The following is a 26,240-nucleotide window of genomic DNA, read 5'->3' as shown; positions in this document are numbered from 1 at the left end:
GAAAACCTGTACAGCAGCTGCGATAAGCATATCTTCACAAGCAAAACCTGCCCTTGCTCAAGGAGAAAGCTGCTTATGCAATAACATCCCATGACCAATTTGGGGGGAGGGACAGAGGAGAATAAATTATTTGATTGTGAAATGTTCCCTCTTGATTTCCAAAAAAAGCATCACTTTCCCTCCAAACACAAAGCCAACATAATTGTTTCTTTACCAGAGGTCAACAGACTCACTCACCTCCCTCTTGCAAAGTCATAACCTTCTTGCTCTTTTTCACCTATTTTCCCTTTCCTTTGGTAAAAATGACTTGCAGGCTGTGTTCATTTCTCCACGCCTTGCCCCAGTGCTTGCTCTGGTGCCTCCCAATATCCACCCAGTAGGCAGAGCCAGCCCAAAGCTCCTGAGCACCCAGCACCAGCTTTCCTGCCTCCACCACAACGCCCCACCAGCCCATGGAAAGGTCCAACTGGGATGAGTTTGTGTGGTGCTCTGGTCCCAAGAAGCTACCTTTGCCTCTTCTATTTATTTCCCCCGGTTTTGCTTGGTGGGCTTATCTCTTGTGATGGCACCAGCCCAAGGGATGCTGCCCAAGTCCCCGCAGTTGCTGCAGAGCTCCCTGTCTGCCACATCAGCACTTCCTTGGCTGCAGGAAGGAGGTACCAGAGCCAGGAGCACATCTTGTCCCAACACATCATCATTAGACGTGATGTTGAGGATGCAGCTCCCTGTTTTGTACAGATTATTAACGCAGGGTTTTAAGAACACTGCTTCTGGCTGCAGAGTCACTTCAGCTCACACCCTCGCTTCTGTGCCAGGGGGCCACAGAAGAACCCGACACCAAATTCTGGGTCCTGGAAAAGTCACGGTGCTGAAGCTGCTTCCCAGAGGGACCCAAGGCTTTTGATTAAAGGGGGGTGTTGAGAGCACGGGAGGCACGGCTGTCCCTCTTACAGGCAATTACACTTCTGGCAAACAACTGCAGGATTCCAGGCAAGGAATTAGACCCCAGCATCCCCACGCTGAGCCCCCAGATACCTTTTTCCCTAAATAACCATACGAGGAGGTTGGTGGGACACGACTACCCAGGGACAGCAGGCAGTGCCACCGAGCTCCTTGGCTGTCCTCACCTGATGGTCAAGGTCACGGGCTCGGGAGAGCCATACACGCTGAACCTGAACTCTTCGCTGAACTGGCCCAGGATGGTGGAGCTGAAGGAGATGTGGATGACCTGGAGCTCGTCCGGCATGAGGATGCCCTCCCGGGGGAGGAAGGTGAAGCAGGAGCCCAGAGCGGTAGCGGGAGGCATCACGTTAAAGAGGGCATCGATGGCTCCTTTGTTGAACAGGACCGCCTGCAGCAGAGAGAGAAATGTAAGCGTGTAAGGAACCTTCCTTTCTTACAAAAGGTTGACCTGCTTTCTAGTCAAACAATTAACATCTGTAAAAGGCAGCTGTGTGCTGCTGCCTGGCTGAAGCCGAAGAAAATACAGCAAGACAAATTCTGCCTTTGGGCTTCCTCATGCAGCGGGGAGGTGTTTCATATGAATGGAGCAACTCTGGGTTTATTTTTTTCTTTAGTCTGCCAGTTCCTTAGTCTGCTCAACCAGCAGTGCCAGGAAAGGACGAGAGTGAGGTGCAGAGCAGCTCCCCCTGCTTGAGAATTTCTCTTTACAAACAGCCACAGCCATTGCCTAAGATTTTATCGTTGCTTAGAGAAAAAAAATAAATGTGAATTTAGAACCAATGTTGTGCTTTGTAGAACACTCAGAGACCTAATATCTCAAACATGCGATAATCCCTGGGCACTTGCAGAGTTCTGTGAGATGCCCATGGGTTCCTGGGGTGCTGGTGGTGTCCCCAGACCCCCTGCAGCAAAGCTCTATGCTTAACGAGCAGTGTGGGGCAAACCCTGCCCTCTCCATGCACAGGTCTGTGCACGTTGGATTTCTTTTCCCTACCTTTCACCCTCAAGAAATCTGCTGGAAAAACAGACAGATGCATAAAAGCATCCTTTTGGATTTTAATTTTGCAGCTGCTGCTGAAAATATTCAGGTATTCAAACCCCACACTGGTACATTGGACACTTATTGAGCCCACCCGAGCTGAGGTTTATCTCCAGCCCAGCTGCTTTGGACAGCACTAACAGCATCATCAGCTTATTCGTCTTTTCTCAGGTAATGAAAATAATAAATTGATATAGCGAGAAGCAATAAGGTATCGGCATTAAAAATGCATCAAACGCAAAATATTTTGGTAAGAAAACACCTCAACATGTCCTTCCCTGCCACAGCCAAGCTTTTGAAAATGTCTGGCATGATGCATTGCCTCATTTACTACCTCAGTTGCTCTGCTTTCTTTTTCTTTTTTTTTTTTTTTTTTAAATTTGAAAAAAAAAATGATGCTATTGGTAGGGCAAATCTATGGAAAGTTCCTTGGCTTCATTTGCAGAAAGGCTTTGTTCTTTATAGAGCCAGGGAGGCACCAAGTCTGAAGCTTGGTGAGAGGCAGCAGAGGGTGCTCCCTGGTTCTGCACAAGGACCAGACGTGAGCTGGGGGCTGGGTGGCTTCCACTGCCCAAGATCAGGCAGGATGTGCTCCACCAAAGCCTCTTTGCACCGGGTTACACTTCAAATTCCTTCTGGCTGCTTTTCAACAGCCAGGGTACAGAGGCACATTTCATCCAGGGCTGAACCCTAACCACATTTTTTTGACCCCTAACCACAGAAGTGCTGTGCTGAGACCCAACACCACCTCCTCCATCTCACCTCGTAGCTGTGGGCTGATCCTACGAACACCTTCCCGATGTCAAGCTGGTCAAAGCTGAAGCGCAGCCTGGGCCCTTCGCCTTCCCCTTTGACGCGCAGGGGCAGCCTGGTCTCTCGGCCTGGGGAGAGGTTTGGAGAGGTTTCCAGCTCAGTGCCATCGTTCCCTCTGTGCCCCTCAGTGCCAGGCCCCGTCCCCACGTGGGCAGGGACCAGCTCTGGATGCTCCAGCAGAAGACACAGGGGTGCATGAGGAGTGTCCCCTTGGGATAGTCTCTAACGCAGCCATCAGCTCATGCCCCCAAAAAACAACACTGAACTTCACACATCACCTGCAAACTTCCACCCATGAGCTTGGGTGAGGCTGAAACCCATTTGGTGAAGGCACAAAGATCATGAAACAGAAGCAGGGACAGACACACACGGCTCAAGACGAAGCCCCCCAGGAGCCCCCAGCCTCACTGCAGGAGCACAGCTTTACACCTGAACTCCAACAAGCTCCTTTGCTTCTGTAGGGCTGTTAAGGTGACATAATACAGGAGTTTTGGGTCCAAAAGATTGCTCTGAACCACTGGAGCAGCCCAAAATGCCTGAAACCTACCTCAAGTCTGGGCTTGGGTCTCCCTGCTGCCATCACATCCTGCGCAGAAGGTGAGTAGCAGAAGGAGGAGAGGAAAGTAGAGTGATGCTCACCATTTATTAAAGATTAGGGTCTGAAGGTTGCGTTCTTTTTTTTTTTTTTTTTTTTTTTTTTAATTCTGCCACACCATTAAAAATGCCCTAAAAACATCCTAAACGACTTGCTGTGGGAAAGAGGGACCCAGATGCGACAATGTGGTGACTGTGCCATGACTTGAAACACTCTCCTGGCACAGCCTTTTCAATGCCGTCTGACTTTTTGATCTCGCAGCCACGAGGTAAGGATGTTCGATAAAAGCCCAAAGCCAGAAAGCAAGAGCTATGGAGCCTTGTCGAATTCAACATTTTTTAAATGGATACAGCCAAAGGCCAGCCGGCAGCAGAGATGAGAGTTGTGTTTCACAGCTCAGACACTAATTGGAGGGCTGTGGATTTTCTTTCACAGACACAGGAAAGGAGGCAGCGTTGGGTGCTCACTGTCAAAAGATTTCTCCATCTGGCATCACGAGTGGCTTCATTTTCATTAAAAACTCTAGGTCTAAACCACCAAAGCTCTTAGGAAATGGCAAATGCTTTCAAGTGATGAGCTTTTGTCCGTGATCACACTGCAAAGCTGAAGTGCATGCACCTGAGCCATGTGTCCCACGGCCACTGCACCTGAACCAGCCAGATCTTCCTCCTGCAGGACGTCCTCAACCTCTCCCAGAGGCCCACAGAAACCCTCTGTTGGTCCTGGAGATTTAGGAAATAACAGGAACTTTGCTCTTCTTCCTTGCAGACCAAAGCTTTACATCACACGGCTCTGCCCCTGGGCTCATCATTTGGGGCTTTGCTCCTCCAGCTCTCATGGCCCAGGCCTGTGAGAGGCTTAAAGGATTTTGGAATAAATCAGTCCTAATACCAAGCCTAATACATTTCTGAGAGCAGACAAACCGAAAACTGAATGATGTTGTGCCTCCGAGCCCCCATCCTCTTCTGCATGCTTCCTTCCAGCAATTCAAGAGCCGTGGTTTTATTTGCATGAATAACTAAAGGTTCATTCTGAGCTCAAATATTTGCTGAGAGCAAATTTCAAATCACTTCTTAACTGCCAGGTTTGCAGGTTGCATGATGCTGGTCAATTCTGTAAACCCCCTGATCCAGCAGGACCTTCCAAGCAACGCAAGGAGACACCTGCAGAGAAGTGGAGGCCAAAACACCTTTCCCATGGGGCATGAGATCCAGCTGTGCAATGCCTCAGGGCAAAACCTCCACCTATGCCCAGCAAGGGACATGTGGGCCACCTGCACATCGCACTCCAAAGGCACCTGTGACCCAAATGCACAAGGAACAGCCACGCTTCTTGGAGGAAACAAGGCAAAATCAACTGACTCCCTAGCTGAGAGTGGCTGTTTCTTCTTCAAACTCTTTCTGCACCAAGGGACCTTGATTCTGACGGTTCCCACCCTGATAGCACAGCGGATCTGCTCTGGTTTTACAAGGAGGGGGACTTGGCACAGTTAAAAAGCCCTCCTTTAAGTCATCCTGCAAGGAGCCAGTGGAAGAGCTGAGCTCTCTGTGGGCCCATTTTGGCCATGAAAGAACCAGCTCCTGTTCCCAGAAGCAGGCTGCTTGCCCAGCTCCGTGCCCAGGCTGGCTCCAGGACTGCACGCCAGCAGCTTTCCTCCCTCTCCTCCACGGAGCAGCCCTGCTGGTGCAAGCCCTGGAGATGCCTGCAGCATCCCCTGGGAGACAATTTTTAAAATAAACCCTTCCCTTCCACATCTCTAACAACTGCAGCTGGCAGGCAGGAAGACAGTTTGTTAACACGAGCCCTGTGTAATTACCGTAGGTGGCATTTGCCAAGCAAACCCCGTGCAATTACTGTATAAATAAAAAGCTGCTCCGTGACATTTGTATCCGCCGGCTCGGAAGGGAACGGCACAGAGCAGCCTGGCTGCTGGAGGACCACGGCCTCGCAGCTCTTCCTCTTCGATGGGGACAACGTGGGGAAAAAATGATGTTTCCTTTCCACTCGTGGAGCATAACAGGCACCACGCAGAGCCCCAGAGGAAGGACGAGGCCACCAGCACGGTGGGTGAGGGAAGAGGGAGAGGGGAACCGTACCTGAGATGTCGCAGAAGATGGTCTGCTGGTAGACTCGAGCTTCCCGGGGTTTGAAGATGACATTAATTTCGGCTGAGGAGTTTGGCCAGATGTCTCCCTCCTGAAACAGAAGTGGGCAGCAAACCGGTTATATCTCCAGACATCACCTTTCTCCTTTTCAACCACAGCCTTGTAGCCTACATTCACACATCAATGAAGAGCAAGGAGCAAGTGAATGCTTAGCAACAAAACTTATCAGAGGGTTTGGTATCGGCTGCAAACACCTGTTTCTAAATCCCTCACCTCTGCTGGTACCTGGCAGGGGCATTTTGTCAAAGATCAGAGGAAGGAGCTGACAGTCAGATGTGGCCTGTTTGCCTCTGCAGGATGCACACCCCCTCTGTTCCTGAACGCAGGATCAGACACAGAGATGGCATTTGCTACAGCTCCGCACCTCTTTCAACCCCCCAAAAAAATAAAAAATCAGGTAAAATAGCTTTTGTCATGCTCTTGCTTAGAGGCATCCCAAGCATCTGACTCGAGCCCTAACATCGCCAGTGCTTCTTTGTACCTTTGTTGGCATAAACGTGCAGTCCTGACAATTATTGTAATAATACCCTGCAAGGGATGAAGAAATTGAAGGAGACAAAGAGAGCCAAGTTATTATTCTATCAACAAAGCAGGGCCTTAATTCTGCTGGCTGCTGGGTATCCTCGGTGCTTTGTCCAGAAGAGTCCTGAGCTGACAGGAGCCTCTGGCGCTCCTTGGGCAGGAATATTAAGCAGCCGCAACGCCTCCCATCGACTCGGTGCTTCGAGCTCAGAGGACGGCTCCCGCGGAGATCGAAGAGATGTGGAGAGTTGTTGGGCTGCAGCTGCAAACAGCTCCCAGAGCACGCAGCCTGCTCGCAGAGAGCTGCGTGGAGGAGAAAACCTCCTCCAACACCCAGAAATCACCGCCAGCATGTCCACACAAAGCCTGAAAGCACAAAGTTGCTTGGGTTCTCCTCCAAAAAAAATAGAGGTGAGGCATCTGCCAGATCCTGCAAGGAATAGGATGAAGACAAAGCTTCCCTGGGTTATTTCCTTGGGGTCTAATCTAATTGGTGTGGGCTGATCACCAATACCAAATACCTCCTGTGCAGGCACCCAAAGAAACCAGAGGCCATCGTCCACCACCACCTCCACGCCAAGACCAAGAGCTCTGCTATGGAGCAGAACCGAGGGGAAATTTCCCCTGGGGAGCCCAGACATCGCCTACCACAAAATGACCATCGCTGGGACTCCGCGGTTGTTGTAAATCTTTGGAAAACGTCTGGAAAAGCAGGCTGAGATTTTATATCAACACTGGTAGTAGCAGAACATGTTCCCACGGAGTCCAACCGTGCCTGGGAAGCGAGAGCACATCCCTCCTTCCAGAGACCCAGCAACAAACTCCCGTGGGTGTAATGAGGCAGAACCACTCTTCCAGGTCAGCTGCCTGGCAGAGCCCAGTTTTGCTGCTCACGGGCTGCCTTACACACCAAAATCAGACTTCTTGGCCCCGTGGGCACCTCGGGGCAGTTGGGTTCTTACTCAGCGGTTGACAGAGGCAATACATCTCCCGTTAATGAAAGCGAGCGTAACGCGACTCATAAGCAAAAAACGGACCTAAGCAGGAAAGGGAGAAAATTAAAAACCCGTTGGCCTAATGAATATGTATCTGCAAACAACAGCGTGGTTTTCTAGCTGAGTGAGTTTAGCTGACTGTGGGATTCGACCAGCTCTGAGGCCAGCACATCTGTGATGGAAATAGGGCCGATGCAGCACCAGGGCTCGGCCCTGCAATATATCTTGTAGTAAGGACAGGCCTGGCAGTGCACGGGGACCCAGGGAGGTGGCACAGAGCCAGAAGGCAGGGACAGGAGCGGGAAACCACTCAAAAACAGCACCAGGAGATGTTGCAGCTGTGGCAGGGAGGAGTTCAGGGAGAGCACCCTAAAAGCCATGTTCCAAAAACACGTTCAGAAGCTGAGCACAGCAAGGATTTAGCCCCCAGCAGAGCTCGGCTGGGGTCCCGCAGCACTACCAAGTGCTCCCCTTGAAGTGGGGCATAACCTTCAGCCAAAAAAAAATCCAGAGCCCCAGTGTCCCAAAGAGAGCTCCCGCTGTATAGTGGGCTGACTCCTCAGGGCATGGATGCCCTTGGATAATCTATTGGGAGCCTGGGGATACAAGGCAGAACAGCCCAGGTTCTCCTCCAGCCCCAAGTTTTGTGCCAAAAGCAAAGAGCACGGGCACCCCAGGATAAGCTAAAAGCCTTCTCCAGTCCTTGCACCACACCAGGAGTGCACTGGCCAGAGGAAAACAAGGATCCACAGCACTGCATAGCCTGGGCTCGGGGCAGATGTTTTACAGCCTGAACAGGTGAGGGTGCAGCACACGACCCTGGTGCTGGGAACAACGCTCCAGGAAGCCTTTCAGTGACACACCAAGATCCTGGCAAGGGACACCTCCATAAATCTGAAGCGTGGCCCCATCCCAGCGTAGGGTCAGATGAGACGCCTCCAAGGCTCTGTAGGAAACAAGCCCAAGGACTGGCAGCAAAACCAAGGCTCTGTGCTCCAGCACAGCCCTCCAGGATAATTCCAACGCAGAGTTATCAGTGTAGCCTTGCACTCATCCTCACGTGCAAGAAAACCTTCATCAGCAGTTAACAGACCCAGCTCGTGATGTGAAATCACCCTGCTGCAGGATGCAGCCTATTTTTAAGAAAGACTTTTAGAAATCCAGCCACAGAAAACTTCCCTGTTCTGCCAGTGAGTCTGTAAGCCTGGTGGCTTGACTCCAAAGGTGGAGGGCAAGAAAAAATTACCAGTTACATTTCATTCTACTGTTCCACGACTAAAACAAATTCTTTTAAGACAGTCATAACTATTCTGGGAAATTCTGGTCATTTCTCCCTTCGTTATTGCAGTATGTCAGACTATAAAGATAGAAGATATTATGAGTTATTTCTCTTGGGAAATTAAAATAGACTGTTGAAGAGGTTCCTCACCACGTTCCTGCTACCCCTGGGAAAACAAGGGCTGCTGGTTAAAAGGATATGCTTCATTTCCCACCCTTTCAGGCTAGCTGCTGCCGGCGTGCCTGCCTTGAGAGCTCTGGAGCAAGCGGTCTGCTGGGCTGGTGTGCTGTCTGCAAGGAGAACACAGAGCACGGGCCCCTGCTGTGGCTGTTATCAAGGGCAGGACCCCAGCCCGGGGTGCTGCAGACACCATATGACGATGCTGACAGCTCGATGGCAGCCTCAGGCTGGTGGCACCGATTGCAGAGGATGGACACACGATGGTGCAGCACAAAAACTGCAGTGGCTGTGGCCAGAGTGATGCGGCGGCACACTGGGACTCACAGCGGCACATGTGGTCTCCATGCAAGAACCCAACTGCAGGTGTTTGCAGATCACTTTTTTCCCCTCCCTCAGCCCTTAAATAATGAGAATCCACCAGTTTCCTGCCAGTCTGGACAGGAACAAGCTGCTCCTGAGAAGTTCACCAAATCCTCTGCTTTGTTTTGCAGAGGAGGACGTGAGCCATAGGATAGATGTTGCCATTCAAAGCAGACATCAAACCAAAGACCCTGCTGGCAACAGAAGCACCGAAACAACACCCAAAGTGTGTCCTAACAGCTGCCTCTTCCCATAAATAGCTGAACCCATGGCAGGCTGTGGGATGCACCAGTGCTCCCAGCAGAGCCTGTGCCTTCTGCCACAACCTGCAGGAACCTCCCTGGGCACGGGCAGCAGCTTGGTTCCCCAGCCGAGGCAGGGAACTCCCATGCTGCTGCCTCCTGGCCCAACCTCTGCCTCCAAAACACAACCTGGAAACCCAACGCCTGGAAATCCTGCAGACCACCTCCATCCGCTCCCAGCTCGCACGTGGTGCTGAGGAATCACCACCAGGCAAGGGCAGGACAGCGATGGCTCATCAAGGGCAGCGCAGTGGTAATGAACCCATGCCCTCCCTTTCCCCCTGGTTTCCATTTCCAAGGAGTCAGCTCCCACGTGTTTGCAATGTGACTTACAGCCGGGCTGTGGTGGGCAGGATGCAGCAAAAAAACCAAGGACGTTGTCCTGCGGTAGCCACCTGGGCTTCCACCGCAGCTGCTGCTGCTGACATATTGCGAGTATTTGCAAAAACAAATTCAGCCAAATCTGAGATGCGTTGGGGAAGTCGGAGTTGTGTAACAGCTTGTTTCCCACAGGCTCGGACGGCTGCTCAAAATGTTTGTCGTCACGTGGCAGCTCCAAAATCACTGCCTTCTCTTCGGCGGTGTTATAATTTTCATCAGCTCGTTAACCCCGCGCGGACTGAAGCGATCTGCTGCAGCTTCTACAGGCAGCCACAGCTGAAAATACCAGCGGCTGATGATCCACGTGGGCAGCAAATCCAAGCCCAAATGCCCAGGAAGCTCTCCAGCCTGTAAGCCTCCATCAGCTTCCTAACCGCTGGAAACAATTGGAGGACTTTAAAAATGGATCAGCTTTAACCCATCCTTCCTCCAGTGCCTGGTCACAAAAGGATTTGGTGATTTTCATTGGGTGCTCTCTTACACCACAGGCAATGGGGGGAAGAAGAGAGCAGCCCCTACTGATGGCCAGAAGGTCTGTGGAGGCATCAAGGTCCCAGCCTTGGGCATCCTCTTCATCAGGTTTACCTGGAAGAGCACAAAGGGTGTCTGCCAAAGCAGAGGGGCATGAGGCTACCACCAGGAAGGAGGCTGAGTCACTGACGGTGGAGTTTCAGATTCTGCATTTGATAAAGAGGACAAAATACTTATTTGATGAAAAGAAATCTTCGTGCTGGGCAGGGGGAAAAGAAAGACAGGACCAAAGCTGAAAGTGGAAATGGTTGCTCTATAAATAATGGAATTAATAGAAAACAAAAGCCTGGCAAAGCTGCACAGGACAGAAGGGGAGAGACTTGTGTGTAAGCTCATTTAGAGTCAGTCCTGGAGCAAGTCCTGGAGCAACAGAGCCAGCTAGGAGACGTCTCCAGTCAGGATTTGAGCCCTGGGACATGCTCCAAACACTGCCCTGATACCCCATGGGATGCTTTTAGTGCTCAGCTTCTGCCCACAACACTGTTCTTCCCTCTCTGATGTTATCTCTTGGTCAACCCTGCCGCTATAAGCTAGCAGGGTGAAACTGCTGTTGTTGTGCTGGCCTTGGTGGCTCTCAGCCACATCGGGGCTATAAGGAAGAGAACACGGTCCCCTCCTCTGAAAAAAATAGTTTCACCTATTTTAAGGGAAAGAAGAGGTTGGTCTTGTTCTAGGGTTTGCTCCAAAGATGAGCCGAGGTTTTGCACTGCTCAGAGCAGGCATTGCCTCAGACCATGCAGATGCTCAGTTACAGCTTGGGTTGAAAAAAAGAAAAGCAAAAATATTTCTGTGACTACACACAGCAGAACTCAAAAAGCCTATTTCAATCCACCAGCCCTGTGTCCAGGCTCCGAGGTGGCAGTGGGCAGGAGATTCACACACGGTACATGAAGGGATTGGTACTTCCATGGTTAAACCTGGGCTGAGTTTGGCCTCCTTTGGTTTTGGGTTTTTTTTTTTTGAATTACTGTGTGAACTGACAATGCTCTGATGTCCTTTGCTAAGCTGCATAGAGTACATGTAAGGTGTGCCCAAAGTGCTGCCTCTGCAAGCTCCAAGTGTATTTCAGACGGATGCACGGATGAGAGGAGCTCAGGAAGCACGAGCCAAGCACTCACAGCCCGGCACTGCTGCCTTGCTCCCAGGGAGCTCCTCAGACACCAGGCCTACAGCAGTAAACTCACAGCCCTTCGATAGTGCAGCTTTTTTTTCCACTTTCCCAGCCTTGCTAGAAACCTGATCTCTTCTCTCCCAGGCCGGCCGAGGCAGGGATGCGCTGAGCGACCTCATTTCGGGAGGAGGAGCAGGGAGAGGTTCTCGGCTGTCGCTTACCACTGGCTCGACGGTGAAGATGTTGTCGGAGAAGAGCATGGAGTCCCCCCGCACCTTGGCCCGCTCGTTGTGGAAGATGCGGGAGAGCACGGTGAGGCGCTCTCGCAGAGTGGGGTCCACGGCGCACTCCTCGATGAAGCGATCCATCTCGCCCTCCTCCTGCTGCTGCAGCCTGCCACACAGCCTGAGGCCACAGGGAGAGAGAAACCAAGCGGATAATTTAATAAGCAGTGTATTTGCAGGGGCTGCCGTGCGAGAGCAGGGCCGGCGACACGCTCAGCAAGGAGCTGCAGCAGCGCAGCGAGGGGCTCGTCCGGAGCCCGGGGGTCCTGCATGGGCTGGATCACTGCTCGCCAGCACAGCAGGTGATTTTCTTTTCAGTACAAGGTGGGAAAAGGGTTTCGAAAGCCAGCAGCCCCTAGCAGAACCTCTAAACCCAAAGCCTTTGCTGTGACTAAAGGAGCACCCAACCAGCTGCACCACCTGGCTTCTCCTACCCACGGAGCTGCTCGGGGGAGGCAGGGAGCAGAAACACGGGGCACCCACCCCAGTGCTTCACCACAGCTCAGCTGCAGCTTACTGGCATCAGCTGCTTTTCTTCCCTTTTGGAGCAGAACTTGGTATCTGCTTGCTGCTCCTTACAAGGCTTTCCAAAATAGAGTCCCAGAGCATTTTAAAAGCAAACTAATGGACTTAGGCATCATATCAGCTGGATGAAATGGATGGTTTTACGCACATGAAAACAGAGTAAAGGACTTTGTGGAGCATCACCCAGAGAAGAAATCAGGACCAGCACCTCTGAATTCATCCCCTTCAGTCCAGCCTTGAACAGCCTCATCTCCCCCCTCTTCTCTGCCTTCTCAGCAGAGCCTGCCCCAGTCTCTCCCTGCGCTGGCAGCAGAAATCATTCTGGTGTCTAAAGATCCCGATCACGAGATGAGAAGGGAGCGCTGTGACAGAGCAGCAGCTTCCAACCCGGCGCGCTGCTGTCCCCCTTCACGCTCCAGTCCCCTGGCCATGAAGACCCAGCAGGTGACAGCTCGGGGGGAACGAGCGGAAGGCTCCGTATGGGGCAAATTGAGGTGACGCAGAATAAAAAGGATAGCAGTCATCACCCTGCTAAATTCAAATGCAATTAGAAAGGAAATACAGTCGTGGCTGTTACGAGCCGCACACAGACAGAGCCTCGGGCAAATGCTGTCACCAGTGCCAAAAATACTTGCTTTGGCTAGCTCCCCATAGAGCTCAATAGGAAATCTTTCTCCATGGCCAACCTACAATGCTTTGGAGTAGGAGAAGGCACTGAGATGAGCGATCCTGAACCAAACCTCCATCCACAGACAGCAATCCCACCACCGTAATGTCCCTGGAGGGATGAGGAGCAGAGCCCTGGATGGTCCCCTCCTAGTGATCTGGGTCTCCTGGGGACACATCCCAGTGCAGTCCACCCCCAAGGAATGGTCTTCCCTGCTGTGAAGCCTCCACCTTCTCTAGGGTTTGGTTTTCACTTCTTTAACTGCAGAGGAGTGATACAAAACCCATATTTTTTAGGCCCAGAATGCTGAATATCTTGTATAGCGCCCCAAGCACACCCATATTTCTACAAGTTTCTGTACATGCCTGCTCAGCCCCAGGCACCCCACAAGAATTATTTTGTGGGAACCCCATCCTTCAGGACCAGCCCACCAAGCTGTGAGGCAAAGAAGCAGATACAGGTGTGAAAGGCACAAAGGCACAGCCGAATTCTGTGTTTCATGTAATTTTGAACCCAAACGAATCCTTCTCCAAGGAGCTCAAAGCAGCCCTAACTGCACCACTGCTGCACTCACAATTTGCAGGTTCAGCTCAGGTGTCTCCTGGGCAGAGCTCAACAATTCTGTGCAGATGCTGCTGTCCCTCAGGGACCCAAGCACGTGCCCCATGGATGAACACAACTGATAACTGGGCAGTTTTGTGAAGCCCCAGATGTTCCTCCCAGGATGGGCAGCCCCAGCAAGCAGGACACACGACAGCGTGTGCATCAAGGGGGTGGCAGCAGGGCAGGGGCATTGGAGCTAGGGTCATCCCCGAGGCTTGCAGCAAGGAAGACCAGAATGCCCTGGACAAAGCCTAGAACTCAAATTGGCATGAGATCAGATATAATTGGGGAAAAAAATCAGGTGGATGTTAACTGTGAGGAAACAGTGGTTGCTTCTGGGGCAAAGGGGATGGCTCAGGGTCCAGGTGGGAAGAGATGGTGAAGGGAGGGTTCAGGGAAGCACCAAGAGAAGGTCATGAGGTTTTCTTTTAACACATTGAGCTTGCACTCAAGTCACACGCTTTGTAATTAAAAATAGAGAACAGTGGAAAACTAGCTTTAGCCTTCAAGGCATTTCTGACCTAATTATGTTGAACTTTATTTGCTCAGAAGACCTTAAAAAGTGCTCCAGTTTAAGGCAGCCTCCTGATCAGCAATGGGCTCAGAGTAACTCCGATATACCTACATCCACCCTGAAAAGTTGCACAAGGATTCCCTAAGTCATCCAAGCTTGGAAGTGTAATTTTCCCAGGCTGCACGTGTTCCTTTGCTGTCTGAGATGGAAATCCCCCAGCTCCACCAAAGGGACTCCCTGAAGGACCTGTCCCAGCCCTTGTCCCTTCAGCAATGTTGTCACATTCTGCCCCATCCCTCCACGCAGGGAGCTGGAGCCCCAAAGACTTGCCTTCCCTGCAGACTCCCCTGCCCCTAAAGGATCTGGAGAGACCCAGCCTCTAAGGCAGCGAGGTGCCTCATTGTGCTGGAAGCCTGGCAGCGCAGGGCAGCTCAGCATCCTGCAGCAGGAACCCCTCTGCCTGCTTGTTACTGGCTATGCAGTCCTCGTGGACCCCCATAGCCCTGGGATCCCCATATCTCAGGGATCTGTGCCCCCATAGAATGTCAGTTTGCAGTCTGAGGAAATCCAGTTGTTGTGATCAAATTTTTCTCCCCAAAATATTATCCCCAGCTGGAGTATGGGCAGAACTCCTGAAGTGCTGGGCTCCATCACCCCAAAGCCCAGCATCACACACCCCAACACCTCGGACGACTTACTCGTCCCAATCCGTTTGGGATCACCAACACCCCTTTGAAGCCACCGTGCTGAAACGAACCCTTCAAACCAACCTCATCTTGTGCTGATCCTCCTCTTCCTGAGTAACGAAAGCCTTCCACTGGAAGTGGGCTATGATTTCACTCCGATTGTGGATGACGACCGACCTGCGGTTTGCCAGCGTGAGGTAAGTCTTCTCCATTGTCAAGGAGTTCCTGTCCAGCCTGATGTTGACGTCTACAGCTGCTCCATAAAGGCTTGTGTGAACATCTTCACCTGCAACAAGGCAAAGCAGAGCCCTGGCTCAGCTCAGCTCGTTTGCTGGAAGAAGCACAAGGAACAGAGCCGAACCCAGCTAACAGAAATAAGCCAGCTACAGCTTTTAGCTGGATTATCGGTTCCAAGGAGCAGCACATTTACCACCTCCTGATAGTTGCCCTGAGCACAGCATGAGGATGTCTGGGGCACAACTTTAAGCACTCGGTTTCTGGCTGTCCTTGTAGAGGTTTACCCCTAAGCTGACAGCACTTACAGCATTCAGGGAACGAGGCAAGTAGTGGTGGTTTCAGACCAGAGCTAAGTATGTTGTGAGAAAGACAGCAACTTTCCCAATAACTAGACAATCTCTTTTCTATAGCGGGCAACTCAACATGTAAAAATGAAGTTCAGAAGAGTCAGACATGGGCATGCTTTATAAGCACTGCCCTTCTCCTCCTGTGAATACCTGGCATGCAGAGGAACCACGACCAAGAAGTGGGAGAAGCGCACGGTGCCTGGAGAACATCCAGCTCAGGGAAACACCAGCTGATGCTCTACAGCCACCAGTGGCAGGAACCATCACAGAATAAACATCACGAAAACTACAACTGTCCCACTGCCTAAAGCTGCGGCCACACACATCTTGAAGTACCAGGCAGAGTTTTGGTGCTGAAATACTGGGTGTAGTTGTGATCTCAAAAAAAAAAAAAAAAGAAAAAGAAAAAAAAAAGGCTGAAGCATTTCAAATGGAGAAGGGCAGAAAGAATGATTAAAAGCATGGAGCTGCTTCTGTATGAGGAGAGGCAGAATAGGATTCCTCGACCTAGAAAACATACACAGGGGAGACAGTTAAGAGGTTTGTAAAAGCATGAATGGCCTGGAGAATGTCAATAAGGAGAAAAATCTCACCATTAGTCATAAGACAGGAACCCAAGGACCCAAAATAATTTTCTCAGAAGTTACATAAAACAAGTAGTACTTTTTCAGAGAACATTCCTTCCGTTAGGACATGCTGCCGTAGGATGCTGTAGAGGCTAACAGCTATAAACCCAGAGAGCAACCGGACAAATTCTTAGAAGACCAAACCATCAACAGCTACTAAAGAGAGATGAGAATAAAGCCTCCAGCCTAGCAAACCGCCAGCTCCAAAGCCCAAGGGGGAATACAACAGTGTTCAATGTGTCCACGTGCACTAAGCACATGGATCAGGGCGTAAGAGGGGCCACTTGCCTCCCATCCCAGGTGCCAAAGTGGATGCAACATTTCACTGAAGAAAAGTTAGTTAAAGAAAAGTCCTGGCTCTGGCAGGGATGTAGCTCTGTGTATTTTTGTCTTGATGGGGTGATGTCCACAATGTGCACTTGAGGATGCTCTGCTGCCATGAAGGCACATTCACTGAACCTGGACTTCTCTGCCCTATCATTATGTACACAGCACCTTTATCACAGGCTCTCAGCTCTCTCCTCCTTGCACGTTTTTCATACATTTCCTACAGAGAGCAAGGCACAGCTCTCACTCTGCGACCTCAGCGAAGCGATGCCTGACATGGAAACACAGCTGGACTTCTCAGAGAGCCTTGCAGCAGATGCTCTGGGCTGTGCACTCCTGAAATGCATGCCCAAACAGCAGAAATACTGCTGTTTTACTCCAGAAGTCATCTGCATGACCGCAGACTGGCAGTTTTGTGCATTGTAACTTTTTATAATCTCAATAAGAAATCAAGTATTGGGTCATCCCTCCCAGGCCCTATTTGGCAGGGGAAAAAAAAAAAAAAAGCAAGGGGAAATAAAGAAGAGCTAATGCATCTTTCAGAATTCTTCTAACACAATACAAGCTTCGTAGTGCAAGATGGAATAGTTTTCAGAAAAGCACAAATTATTCCAAAATAGAAAGACAAGTTTTGTTTAGCCTGAAAGTACAGCTCAATGAGCAGGTAAGAAAACCCTTGAACAAGATTTCAGAACAAACTCAGGGTTGTTATGAAGAATGCTTTCCTGCTATTCAACAGCTTGCACTTTCCCCTGACCACAGCTCTAAGCATTATGAAGCTGGCAGGCAGGCTCCACAGAAATAACACAGCACCCTGCTGCATCTCCTCTTCACCAAGAGGTATTCTTCCTCTACCCGTGTTGCTCCCTTTCTGCTGAATTTGGATCACAAATCTTTTAGGAGAGAACCCCAGTCAAATCTGGAATATTTGGGTAGCACCAAAAGTGAAATTAATTTCACTCAGAGTATGTCAGAAGATTGTCCTGTTCTCATCTCTCCTATAACACAGCCGAGGAGATGCAGATCCAGCCCCTTTTTCATTTAAAAAAAAAAAAAAAGAGGAAACAAAAGCAGATCTTTTCACTCCAGAGGGTGGTGTAATACTTTCACATCGATCTGGGATAAATAATTCTTCTGTCCATGCTGCTGTCACACCCAGTTGCCTCCCTGTGTGGCCCATCGGCACGGCTGTCACCGCTTTGGCACAAAGTGGAAAAAGAGGCTTTCTGCCCCAAATGCAAGTAGCCGTGAGACAAAAATGGAGGGAAACAGATGGAAAACAATGACCAGCTGGCAGTGGTCTAAGCGACAGGCTGCAAGCTCCCGAGAAAGCAGAACAGGCTCCTTTTTCTGGGATGGAGGACCCAGAGCATTCCCCACCATGCTCCCTAGAACAACCTCTGTGCTCATCTTGTTGCTCATCCCCCTCACCTACCTCCCGTGTAAGACCATCCGTCCTGACTCACAAGGCCCTGGAGAGGTGCAAAAGTCCAGCTCTGTTTGCAAGAGGTAGGGCAAAGTTATCTAAATCAGTATAAAAAGGCATTATCGCAGGCGGTTCCAGAAAATGGGAATAAAGGCAGGAACCATTTGTTAGCTATTAGCTCTTTCAATGCAAATGAGTGCTTTGGAGCCCAATTAAACCCCCTCATCAGCCTCATTGATTCGGGCTATAAAAGCCTACAGACAACCATTTGTGTGAAGTGTTAGTTACAGCTCCTCGGTCCGCTGCAGAGCTGCCACTGTCCAGATGCAAAGTCAGGAATCCGAAGATGCCCCCGGCTCTCCCAAATCTAAGGGGCTGCTGTAAATATACCTGGTGCGGGAGGTGAGGCCCCAGGGTGGGCAGATGGGGTCCCCACCAGTTTTCCTCGCAGCAAGAACCAGCAGACCATGGTCCCCACGTGCTTCGGCACTGCGTTACCTTGGGCAGCACCTCCGAGTGCCTCGAGGGACTTCAGGAAGGTAAAACACAGCAAGGGCTCAACCTCAGCTAAACCCTATTGCTTATTCATGTCCGTCACTGGATTCAGGAAAAAAGAAAAAAAAAGAAAAAAAAAAAGTAAAATGCTTTCTCTAAAGAGAGAATCGATATGGTTCTCATTTCATTTTCAAACAAGTTCCTGGAAGCCATCGATTGCAATGCCAGCCTTACAAGACAGACAACGAGACCCTGGGAAGGAAGGAGGGCCTTAAAGGAAGGAGATCAGAGCTCTGTAGAGGAGGTTGCCTCCTCCTGAGCACAGATGGAGCTCACAGCAGGGAGTGCTGTTTGCAGATGCTGTATCGTTGCAGGTAGCTGTGATGTTCGGGGTGCCAGCAGACCCATCCTCTGTTCACTTGTTTAGCCTCAAAGAGCAGTAAAAAGAAACCAGGCTGGGATTTAATCAGTTTCCCTCGTGGGTACAGCAATCACAAGCACGTTGCCAAGCCCTTGCATGGGTGGCCTGGTTTACTACAGCAAGCAGATCCAGCCAACGTGGGTAAAACTGACGCTGGAGACAGGGACTCAGCATCCCCAAAAGTTGGCATTCCTGGCTGGCAACCCTATGCCAACCCCACAGGGCTCCAACACATCACAACCAATTTCCTACTGCTCCGTGGTGACCAGAGAGCTCCACAACAGCTCCCTAATCAGTCGTTATTAAATATGCTTTAATTTTTCCATGTGATCTCATACCTCATTTTCCCCATTTGAAGCTAAATGCCCATGCTTTCTCCAGCTGGCAGTTACCTCTTGCTGCTCCATGGTGTTCTGCAGCACAGAAATCCTCTCTGTGGTTACACCAAGGAGGGCTGTAGGGCATGGCATCCCAGGAAAACATGTTATATGTATTTCTTAATTTTCTGCCCTTCCCTGACCCAGAGTGGGAGAAGCTCAGCTCCACATCGTGTCTCAGCACACGAGCTGAGATTTGCTCCAGGAGAGCTCCTGCTCAGGGACTGCCAGCCCAGAGCATAGTGGTGTGCGGGAAGCCAGGGGAAATCAGGGCGTTCATCTACCAGATGGCTCCTCGGTGGGCTTTTAGCACTAGGCTGGAGGCTTGCAGCAGGACCAACAGCACTGAGGACTGTTCCTCAGTACATCTCGGCTGGGAGAGCTGCTTTCAGGAGCTCTGTGCCACGAGGAGACAGGACAGTAACAGAGCAGATACTCCTGCTTCAGGGCTGGCTCTGCCTGGATATGCAGTCTCCTAAAATTCACTGCCTCTGATCTCTCCCCCCAAAGCAGGCAAGATCCTGCCCCCAGGCTTTTGCTGCTGCATCACTCTCACAGAGCCACCGCCGGAAAACGATCTGCATAATTACTTTTATCACTGACAGCAATAAAAGCATCTCAGTGTATCGTGCCTGTCAGCCATGCACAAGCTCAGTGGGGCTTTGCTAATTACTGAGGCTTCCTGTGCTGACAAAAGGATCCCAAGGGATGCGGCAGCTGATGGGAGAAAAGGGTACGAGACATTTCAGAGCTGCACGAGTCTTCTCCTGGACTAGAAGCGTGTGGTAGCACCTTGCCACGAGGTCCCATGGGCACTGCAGACAGCCACGTGCAAGCCCAGGATCTGGCCCTACAGCTTGAAAATCCCCCCCCCCCCATCGTACTGCGATGCTTCTTGGGAGCAGTCACCTGGGAAGAGCCAAGCCACCAACCAGGCTTTTAGTGGCACCACGTGCAGGACCCTTTGGAGCCAGCAGGTGTGCTTCCAGGCTGCTTGCAAAAACCCTGCCCAACACCACCTGATGTTAAGGTGATGAATATAGATGTTCTGCAGCCCGGAAAACCCCAAGCCACCTTCATTTCAGTATTTTTCACATCCAGACACATACATGGGGGACATGGAGGAGTTTGGACACGTAGAGCACCGAAGGCCAGGTTTCTCTTACAAATACATTTTCTTCACACATCTGTAAACTCTGTAACCCAACTTTGTAACCCCAGCAAAAGAAATAAAACCACACCGCGTGCACCCAGCCCCGTAAATCACAGGGACTCTATGACCCATGAAGAACCACTGCCACCTGCGAGCTAGCAGGTCAATACAGCCACAGCCATGCAAACAAAATGCCTCCCACTGTCCGAAAGTGCTACTTAGCTCTTAGCACTTTTGTTTCATAACAAACAGTCTGGCGGTGGCTCTGCAGCAGCAGCACAGCCGTTTTTTGTATGCGAGTCGTGGGGAGTCTGACTCGGTGCCGGACAAGGCTGGGGCACGTCGCCTGGGGCTCCGCACCGCACCTGCGATGAGCGGCTTTTAAGAATGATTGATTAAATGGTTGGGTTTCACTTCAGCAATTAAACTCCGCAGCCTTTTTACTTATTTGTATGCTGCCAAGCTCAAGAGATAATCCCTTAATTATTCCCTTGCTCTGCTCCTCAGTCAGTGGTTTGCTTAAAAGTAACCAGAGCGTTGTACTGAGAGTTAGGAGTGAAATCCTGGCTTCATCCCCCTGGAGGCTGCATGGGGCTCCAGGAGGCCACAACAAGGAGCCAGGTGGATGTCCACGTCCTGTCCACATGGGATCTTTTTGTGTTTCTTTGCCTGGGAGGGAAGGGAGCTGGCTGGGACAATGAGGAGCAACAGCCGGTGACTGGCACGGGAGGCAAACTTAACACCACTCGGTTTGGGGAGGGCTGTGTCCCGAAGGAACACGCACGGCCTCGCACTCACCTGTGTCGTAGTGAACCTGCAGGGAGCTGGAATGGTCCCCGGTCTTCAGCGGGTGGAATTCCACCGTGACTTGCATGGTGTCACCAATCCCAAGAGTCCCAATGGAGGGATCAACAGAGAAGGGGCTGCAACGCAAAGACGGACATCAGGGACATCACAGGGGATTTGGGGACCACAATCCCTTTGGGGCCTAGAACTAGCTCACCTCCTTCCCTCTGCAAGCCAACACCAAGCGACACAGCAGCAGGGTGAGAACAGAACACACAGGATCAGAAATACAGCTACCACCACTTCTGAAGAGCTCCAGCCCTCAGAAGATCACACAGAGCAAAGCGACCTCTTCTCCCCATATTCTGCATCCCGCTTTGCCTCTCCGTAGCGAGTCCCAGGAGTCAGACTGCTAGCAAGGCAATCAGAGGATTGTTTTTGAACAGCAGAGACCAAAACTGCTATTTGCATGGCAAGCTGACCCCAATTTCCTCCAGTCTTTCTTACCCTTCCACCTATAAACCTCACCTCAAGAGATGCAAATGTCAAGGCTGTGTCTGTTCCAAAGAGATTACAGCCTTGAAATCAGATACAGAGAAAAGTCTTCCTAGAAGACCAGAGAATAATTATGATTTAATTTGCAGAATTCAGAATTCTTTCTTTGAAAATAACCTGTTTTAACCTAAGAAAGGGCATGTTATACCAGCATCTCAATGAAAGCTGCTGAAAGAAGAAGAAAAGGAACAATCAGAGAAACCCGAGTACAAATGCAGACTGGTGATACCACAGCAAAGAAAATAGAGAAAAAAAAAAGGAGCATCCCATTTCCATTTAGCTAGGATTCAGTCCCTAAATGAAGCACCCCAGTGTGGGGTCAACAGAAGGGGTTCAACGTATGCACAAGCCACACAGCCTGGGCTGTAATCCAAGTTTGGGAATTATGCTTGCTTGGCCCACCAGAAAATATTCTGTGCAAGGTGCTGGAAATACCTATTAAAAATGTGTCAGCGTACTTTGGTTTTACCGTGAACAATTCTGATTTGACACCAAGTAAACAGTTCTGAGCTGACAGACGTGAAAATCTGCCTTAATGCTCGGGGATAGCTCTCTGGAAAAGTCAGATGGAAGGTGGCAGCCTTCCATCTCAGAAGACCCAAGTTATCGTTCAGTACTGTGCTGGTGGACAAATTGCCACCTCCAAAACTTGTTCTGAAGAGATTTTTTTAACCGTGATTGGAGAATGCAATGCACCCCCAAAAATAACGAGAACAGCCGGACCTGTGCGCAAGCTGAACTTTGTTCAGATGAGTGGTGACAGCTGATAAAACTGCTGGCATTTCCGCTCAGTAATGAGAGCGAGCTGCAATTAGCAGACTGACCTGTGCTCATTACTCTTAGCGAGAGCACTGCTGCTGGTGCTTGGATGTGGGACGTGGCAGGAGCACAGGGATGCTGCATGGTCCCGCATTGTGGCTGGTGGTTGGGGACACCCACGTTGTCCCAGAGCCTCATGGCTTTGCTCGCCCTCTGTCCCCAGGGCAGAGAGGTCCCCAGACACACAGGGCATCGTCCTAGCTTCACATTGTCACAAGAGGAGGAGGATCCAGCCACGTTCAGGACCATGTTGGGCCCCACACAAGCACAACATGAGACAAATTGGCAAAAACAGCCCATCCTCGGGTGACTTCTCCGTGCTGCTTTGGAGGGAGCTATACATCCCATTCCAGATGGCGGCCACCTGGCAAGATGAACGCCCCTTCCCTGTTATCTGTCAGGAGAAACAGAGAATAGCCAAGAGCCATAATTCAAATCACTGAAAAACTGAGCATGAATCAGACTCTGCACTTCCTACATCCCACCCCACACCATACCCACAGGACAACTGCTACTGCTGTAGCAGGAGCTCACCACCCCTCGCGTAGACCTGGTGCTCCAAGACCCCAAATGCAAGCCCCATGGTTGAACTCAACTCCTCCAAACTTCTGGCAACACAACTACGCTGTTCCCTGCAGCCTACAGATAAGGAAGGGTGAGGAGACATCGCTGATGTGTTGTAATAGCCAAGTGAAAACCACTGCCAAGAGATGGAGCTGGCAGGCTAAACCTTGGCCTTTTATCCATTAATTGCGATTTAATTGTAAGCTGCTCTTTAAGATAATTCTGGCCCTCTTAGATCTGCCCTTTTAATGAATCACTACGGCTCCCAAAGGACAGGAAATCTTTCAACAGATAAGCTTTGGGGTTTGTTTTTTAACAGCTTCTTTTCTTCTGACATACTTTTCAACTGTGTCTGTGTGGATGTTTGTTTTGGTGCACATCAAAGCTTCACGGGTCCAGATCTGTAACAAGCCCGTGGTGCCTTGCAGTGACGGGCAGATCCCCAGCCTGGATGCAGGTACTTGCCGTGCCAATCTGCAGGAGGCCTTTCCGCTGGTACCTGCTGAGATCTCATCTATTGCTGCCCCTGGGAAAGGGGTTGACGCTAGACTTGAAACAATTTCATAATGAAACATTTTGGCACTTACAACTTGCCCCCACCAGGCATCAGCTCCTCTTCCTTACAGGGCTGACAAACGTCGTGTTCCATAAGGACACCAAAAACTCCTGACAACTTAGAAGCAAGTGGCAGAACAAAGCCATGACTCAGGCTTTCAAACCTTTCTCCTACAACCATTTGATAAACACGGTGTGCAAGGAGGCTCCTTCACCAGGTTCCATGGTACGTTCATCTCCATGGCCAAACAAACTTTCTCTTTGGTCTACTAGGGCCTTAATCTGCATTTTAAAATTGATTTGGGGGGAAAAAAATAATCAATCTTCAGCCTTCTGCCCGATTTCATTAGAAGCTGCCTCCTGCCCCAAAGACAACAACACAATCTACTGATGATTGAATTGCCTCATCTGTCATTAAATCTCAGCATATATTAATTTTAATAATGGTATAGCAGCCATGGTCAAGCTTGTAACTGTTCCAGGAAACTGAGCCTGTTGGACCATCCAAGCCTCCACACCTATGCTGAAAAGCCCTGCCTGGAGTCAGCATCTCACCCTGCCAGCTTCCATCTCAGCTTCCAGGCATTGGTGAGGGCATTTCCAAACGGAGGTGCCTATCTCAGGCCAATCCTATCCAGCCCTGAAGCACGGCATAGCACGATGCTTGCCACTGTCAACGATGGGGTTAAAGAAAGAAGGCAGCGCTGCACTGAGATGTGCTTCCAGACACCATTTTCAACTCAAGTGTACTGGAATGACATCTATCTTCCTGAATATCAGAGAAGAAACTCATTATCCTGCCTTAACAATGAAAAGGAGAGGAAGAGGTTTTCTATATTTATGCTATTATTATTTTTTATTATCAAGTTTTGCAGAAAGAGTTGGGTATGGTCACGCAGAGGGAACACAGACAAGATAATGCCAGACTGCATAATGGGGAATGTTTTGTTCACCAGTGGTCAAAACATGGTTATATTTTCTGGTAGATGCCATGGCAAGGGAAAGCTCTGATAAGGGAACAGCTGAAGGATGCTGAGTGAGCTCCATGAATTCACTTAGGAGCTCTTCCCTGGAATGAAGTGTGCCACGGAAACTATAGGTGTCCTCAGACCCTATTCAGAGACCATAGGGGTGCTCAGACCCCTTTCAAAGCAACAGGTAGGGAACATCCCCACAAACTGACCACATGCAAGAGCTGAGCTCTGACTGAAAGGAGAGGCTGGCGTTTGCAATCACATGTGCAATTTTCTCAGGACTAAAAGATGCATTGAAGTGGAAAGCAGACAGCATATGTTTAGTGCTGCAGAGAAGGGAATGCAGAGGAAGGAGGCAAAGAAAGGTGATGAGCAATGCAACAGCTACAAAATGGTGGCATCCGCAGCAGGCTCATGAACAGGTGAGAGCCTGCATTTCTTTAGATAAAAAAAAAAAAAAAAAGGAAGTTGGAGCAACAAAAAGAGAACTTTCATTTGTGTGAATGGAGAATAAGGACAGAAGAAAGCAGGAGGAATTCATAAGACAGAGCTCAAATGATGGCTCGAAAAGCTTAGACAGGTCTCTAGTTCCCTTCTACTCCACCAGTTCCTCTCCCTACCATATGCATGTGTCATATCAATACACAGATGCTGGATGACATTCAGATAGACTGCAACAACAGGGCATCTTTATTTTGAAAAAAAAAAAAAAAATACATTTAACTTAAACTGCTTAAATAATCTGCTAAATAAGAACAGAATAAAATTATCCAAATTTAAGCCCATAAAGCTGCCACTCCTTCCCCAAAGTACCTATGCCATAACTCTTGATTATCGCATCTCATATTTACACTAAGCTCTCTAGGACAGGGAACATAAGTCATTCATTTCCAAAGCTCCCGGCACAATTTAAAACGTACTGTGACCATAATTAATCATTGAGTCGTTATGGAAGTCATTCACAGGAGGTACTGACTTATTAAGCTAAATCTTCACTACCTCTGTTAATAATGATGCAAGCCTTTGTTCCACCCTCTCTAACAGGGAAATTAATCCCCTAACATTAGCAGGAAATCGGCCTCTTTTGTTAGAGCCGGTGTAAATATATTCGTTCAGAGACAATTGCGGGCTAATGATCTATTAGCCTGCAGAGCAGCACATCGGCCTGGCTCAGATCCCCTCATCACATCAGGGGGAGGCCAATTCTTTCCTGCTGGGGTTGCTGGAAGCAAGAGCCTCACCTCAGAGCTCGCCGTACGTCTGTGCCCTGGCATGGTCGAGGGCCCTGAAGGATATAAGACAGAACAACCCCAGGCAGCAGCACAGGCTGGGTGCTGATGGATAGAAAATGTTTCTATAGAAGAGGACCTCAGGGTGATGCTTAGTGACAAGAGGAGCACGGGTAGGTGGCCAAACACACGTAGGACATCGTGGACAAGAGGGCACCAGCAGCTCCAAGGAAGGGATCGCTGCCTCTGCTCAGCAGGTATTAGGGAAAAAAAGCCTCACCATGAAGGTGGTTGAACACTGGAAGCCAGCAAAGCAATGGGACCTCCAACGTTGAAGACATTGAAAACTCAACACAAAAATGGCCCGAGTAGGAAGCTGTGTCACTTGCAAACCTGATCAAACTCTGATGCTGGTCTGGTTCTGAGCAGGGCATTTGCTCCAGTGATCTCCAGAGGTCCCTTCCAGCCTAAATTGTTCTATGAGTCTACCTGACAATTCTAAATCATCCCATTTCCATCTCACTTTTACCCAAAATTTCTCCCATTTCCCATACATCTGTGAACGCACATAGACAGATGGTAGACAGGCATTAGAGGAACTCAACCTTTCAAAAAGATCCCACTGAAGAATTCTTTATGACATTTCAGTGAACAAAAGCAAAAAGAGATAAAGCAGAAACACAGAAACTTCTGAGTAGCTCAGAAGAAATCTGAATGAAAGTGGGTGCCACTCTTAATTAGAATGAAATGGTGCTCATAGTCAAGGATTTAAATCATCTGTTTGAAATTTCAAACTGGTTTTCTGAAGTTGGTAATGAAACGGAGGAGATGACA

At 49.8% G+C, this 26,240-nt stretch overlaps 1 protein-coding gene across 1 annotated transcript in view; it reads right to left on the bottom strand.

Moving 5' to 3' along the window:
- The window catches only part of HYDIN (HYDIN axonemal central pair apparatus protein), a 113,335-nt gene that overhangs the window by 70,901 nt on the left and 16,194 nt on the right, over nucleotides 1-26,240 (bottom strand). Inside the window, exons 7-12 of the mRNA XM_072043947.1 lie at nucleotides 20,723-20,847; nucleotides 14,600-14,801; nucleotides 11,458-11,641; nucleotides 5,507-5,606; nucleotides 2,765-2,883; nucleotides 1,128-1,351 (exon numbers count right to left, since the gene is read on the bottom strand). Of these exons, the coding sequence (XP_071900048.1) occupies nucleotides 1,128-1,351; nucleotides 2,765-2,883; nucleotides 5,507-5,606; nucleotides 11,458-11,641; nucleotides 14,600-14,801; nucleotides 20,723-20,847 (954 nt within the window). The remainder of the gene's footprint in view (nucleotides 1-1,127; nucleotides 1,352-2,764; nucleotides 2,884-5,506; nucleotides 5,607-11,457; nucleotides 11,642-14,599; nucleotides 14,802-20,722; nucleotides 20,848-26,240) is intronic.

This window comes from Anas platyrhynchos, chromosome 12 (assembly GCF_047663525.1).
Source record: "Anas platyrhynchos isolate ZD024472 breed Pekin duck chromosome 12, IASCAAS_PekinDuck_T2T, whole genome shotgun sequence".
Classification (NCBI taxonomy): domain Eukaryota; kingdom Metazoa; phylum Chordata; class Aves; order Anseriformes; family Anatidae; genus Anas; species Anas platyrhynchos.
Note: the sequence above shows the minus strand (reverse complement) of the source record. Positions and strands in the feature narration are given on the sequence as shown.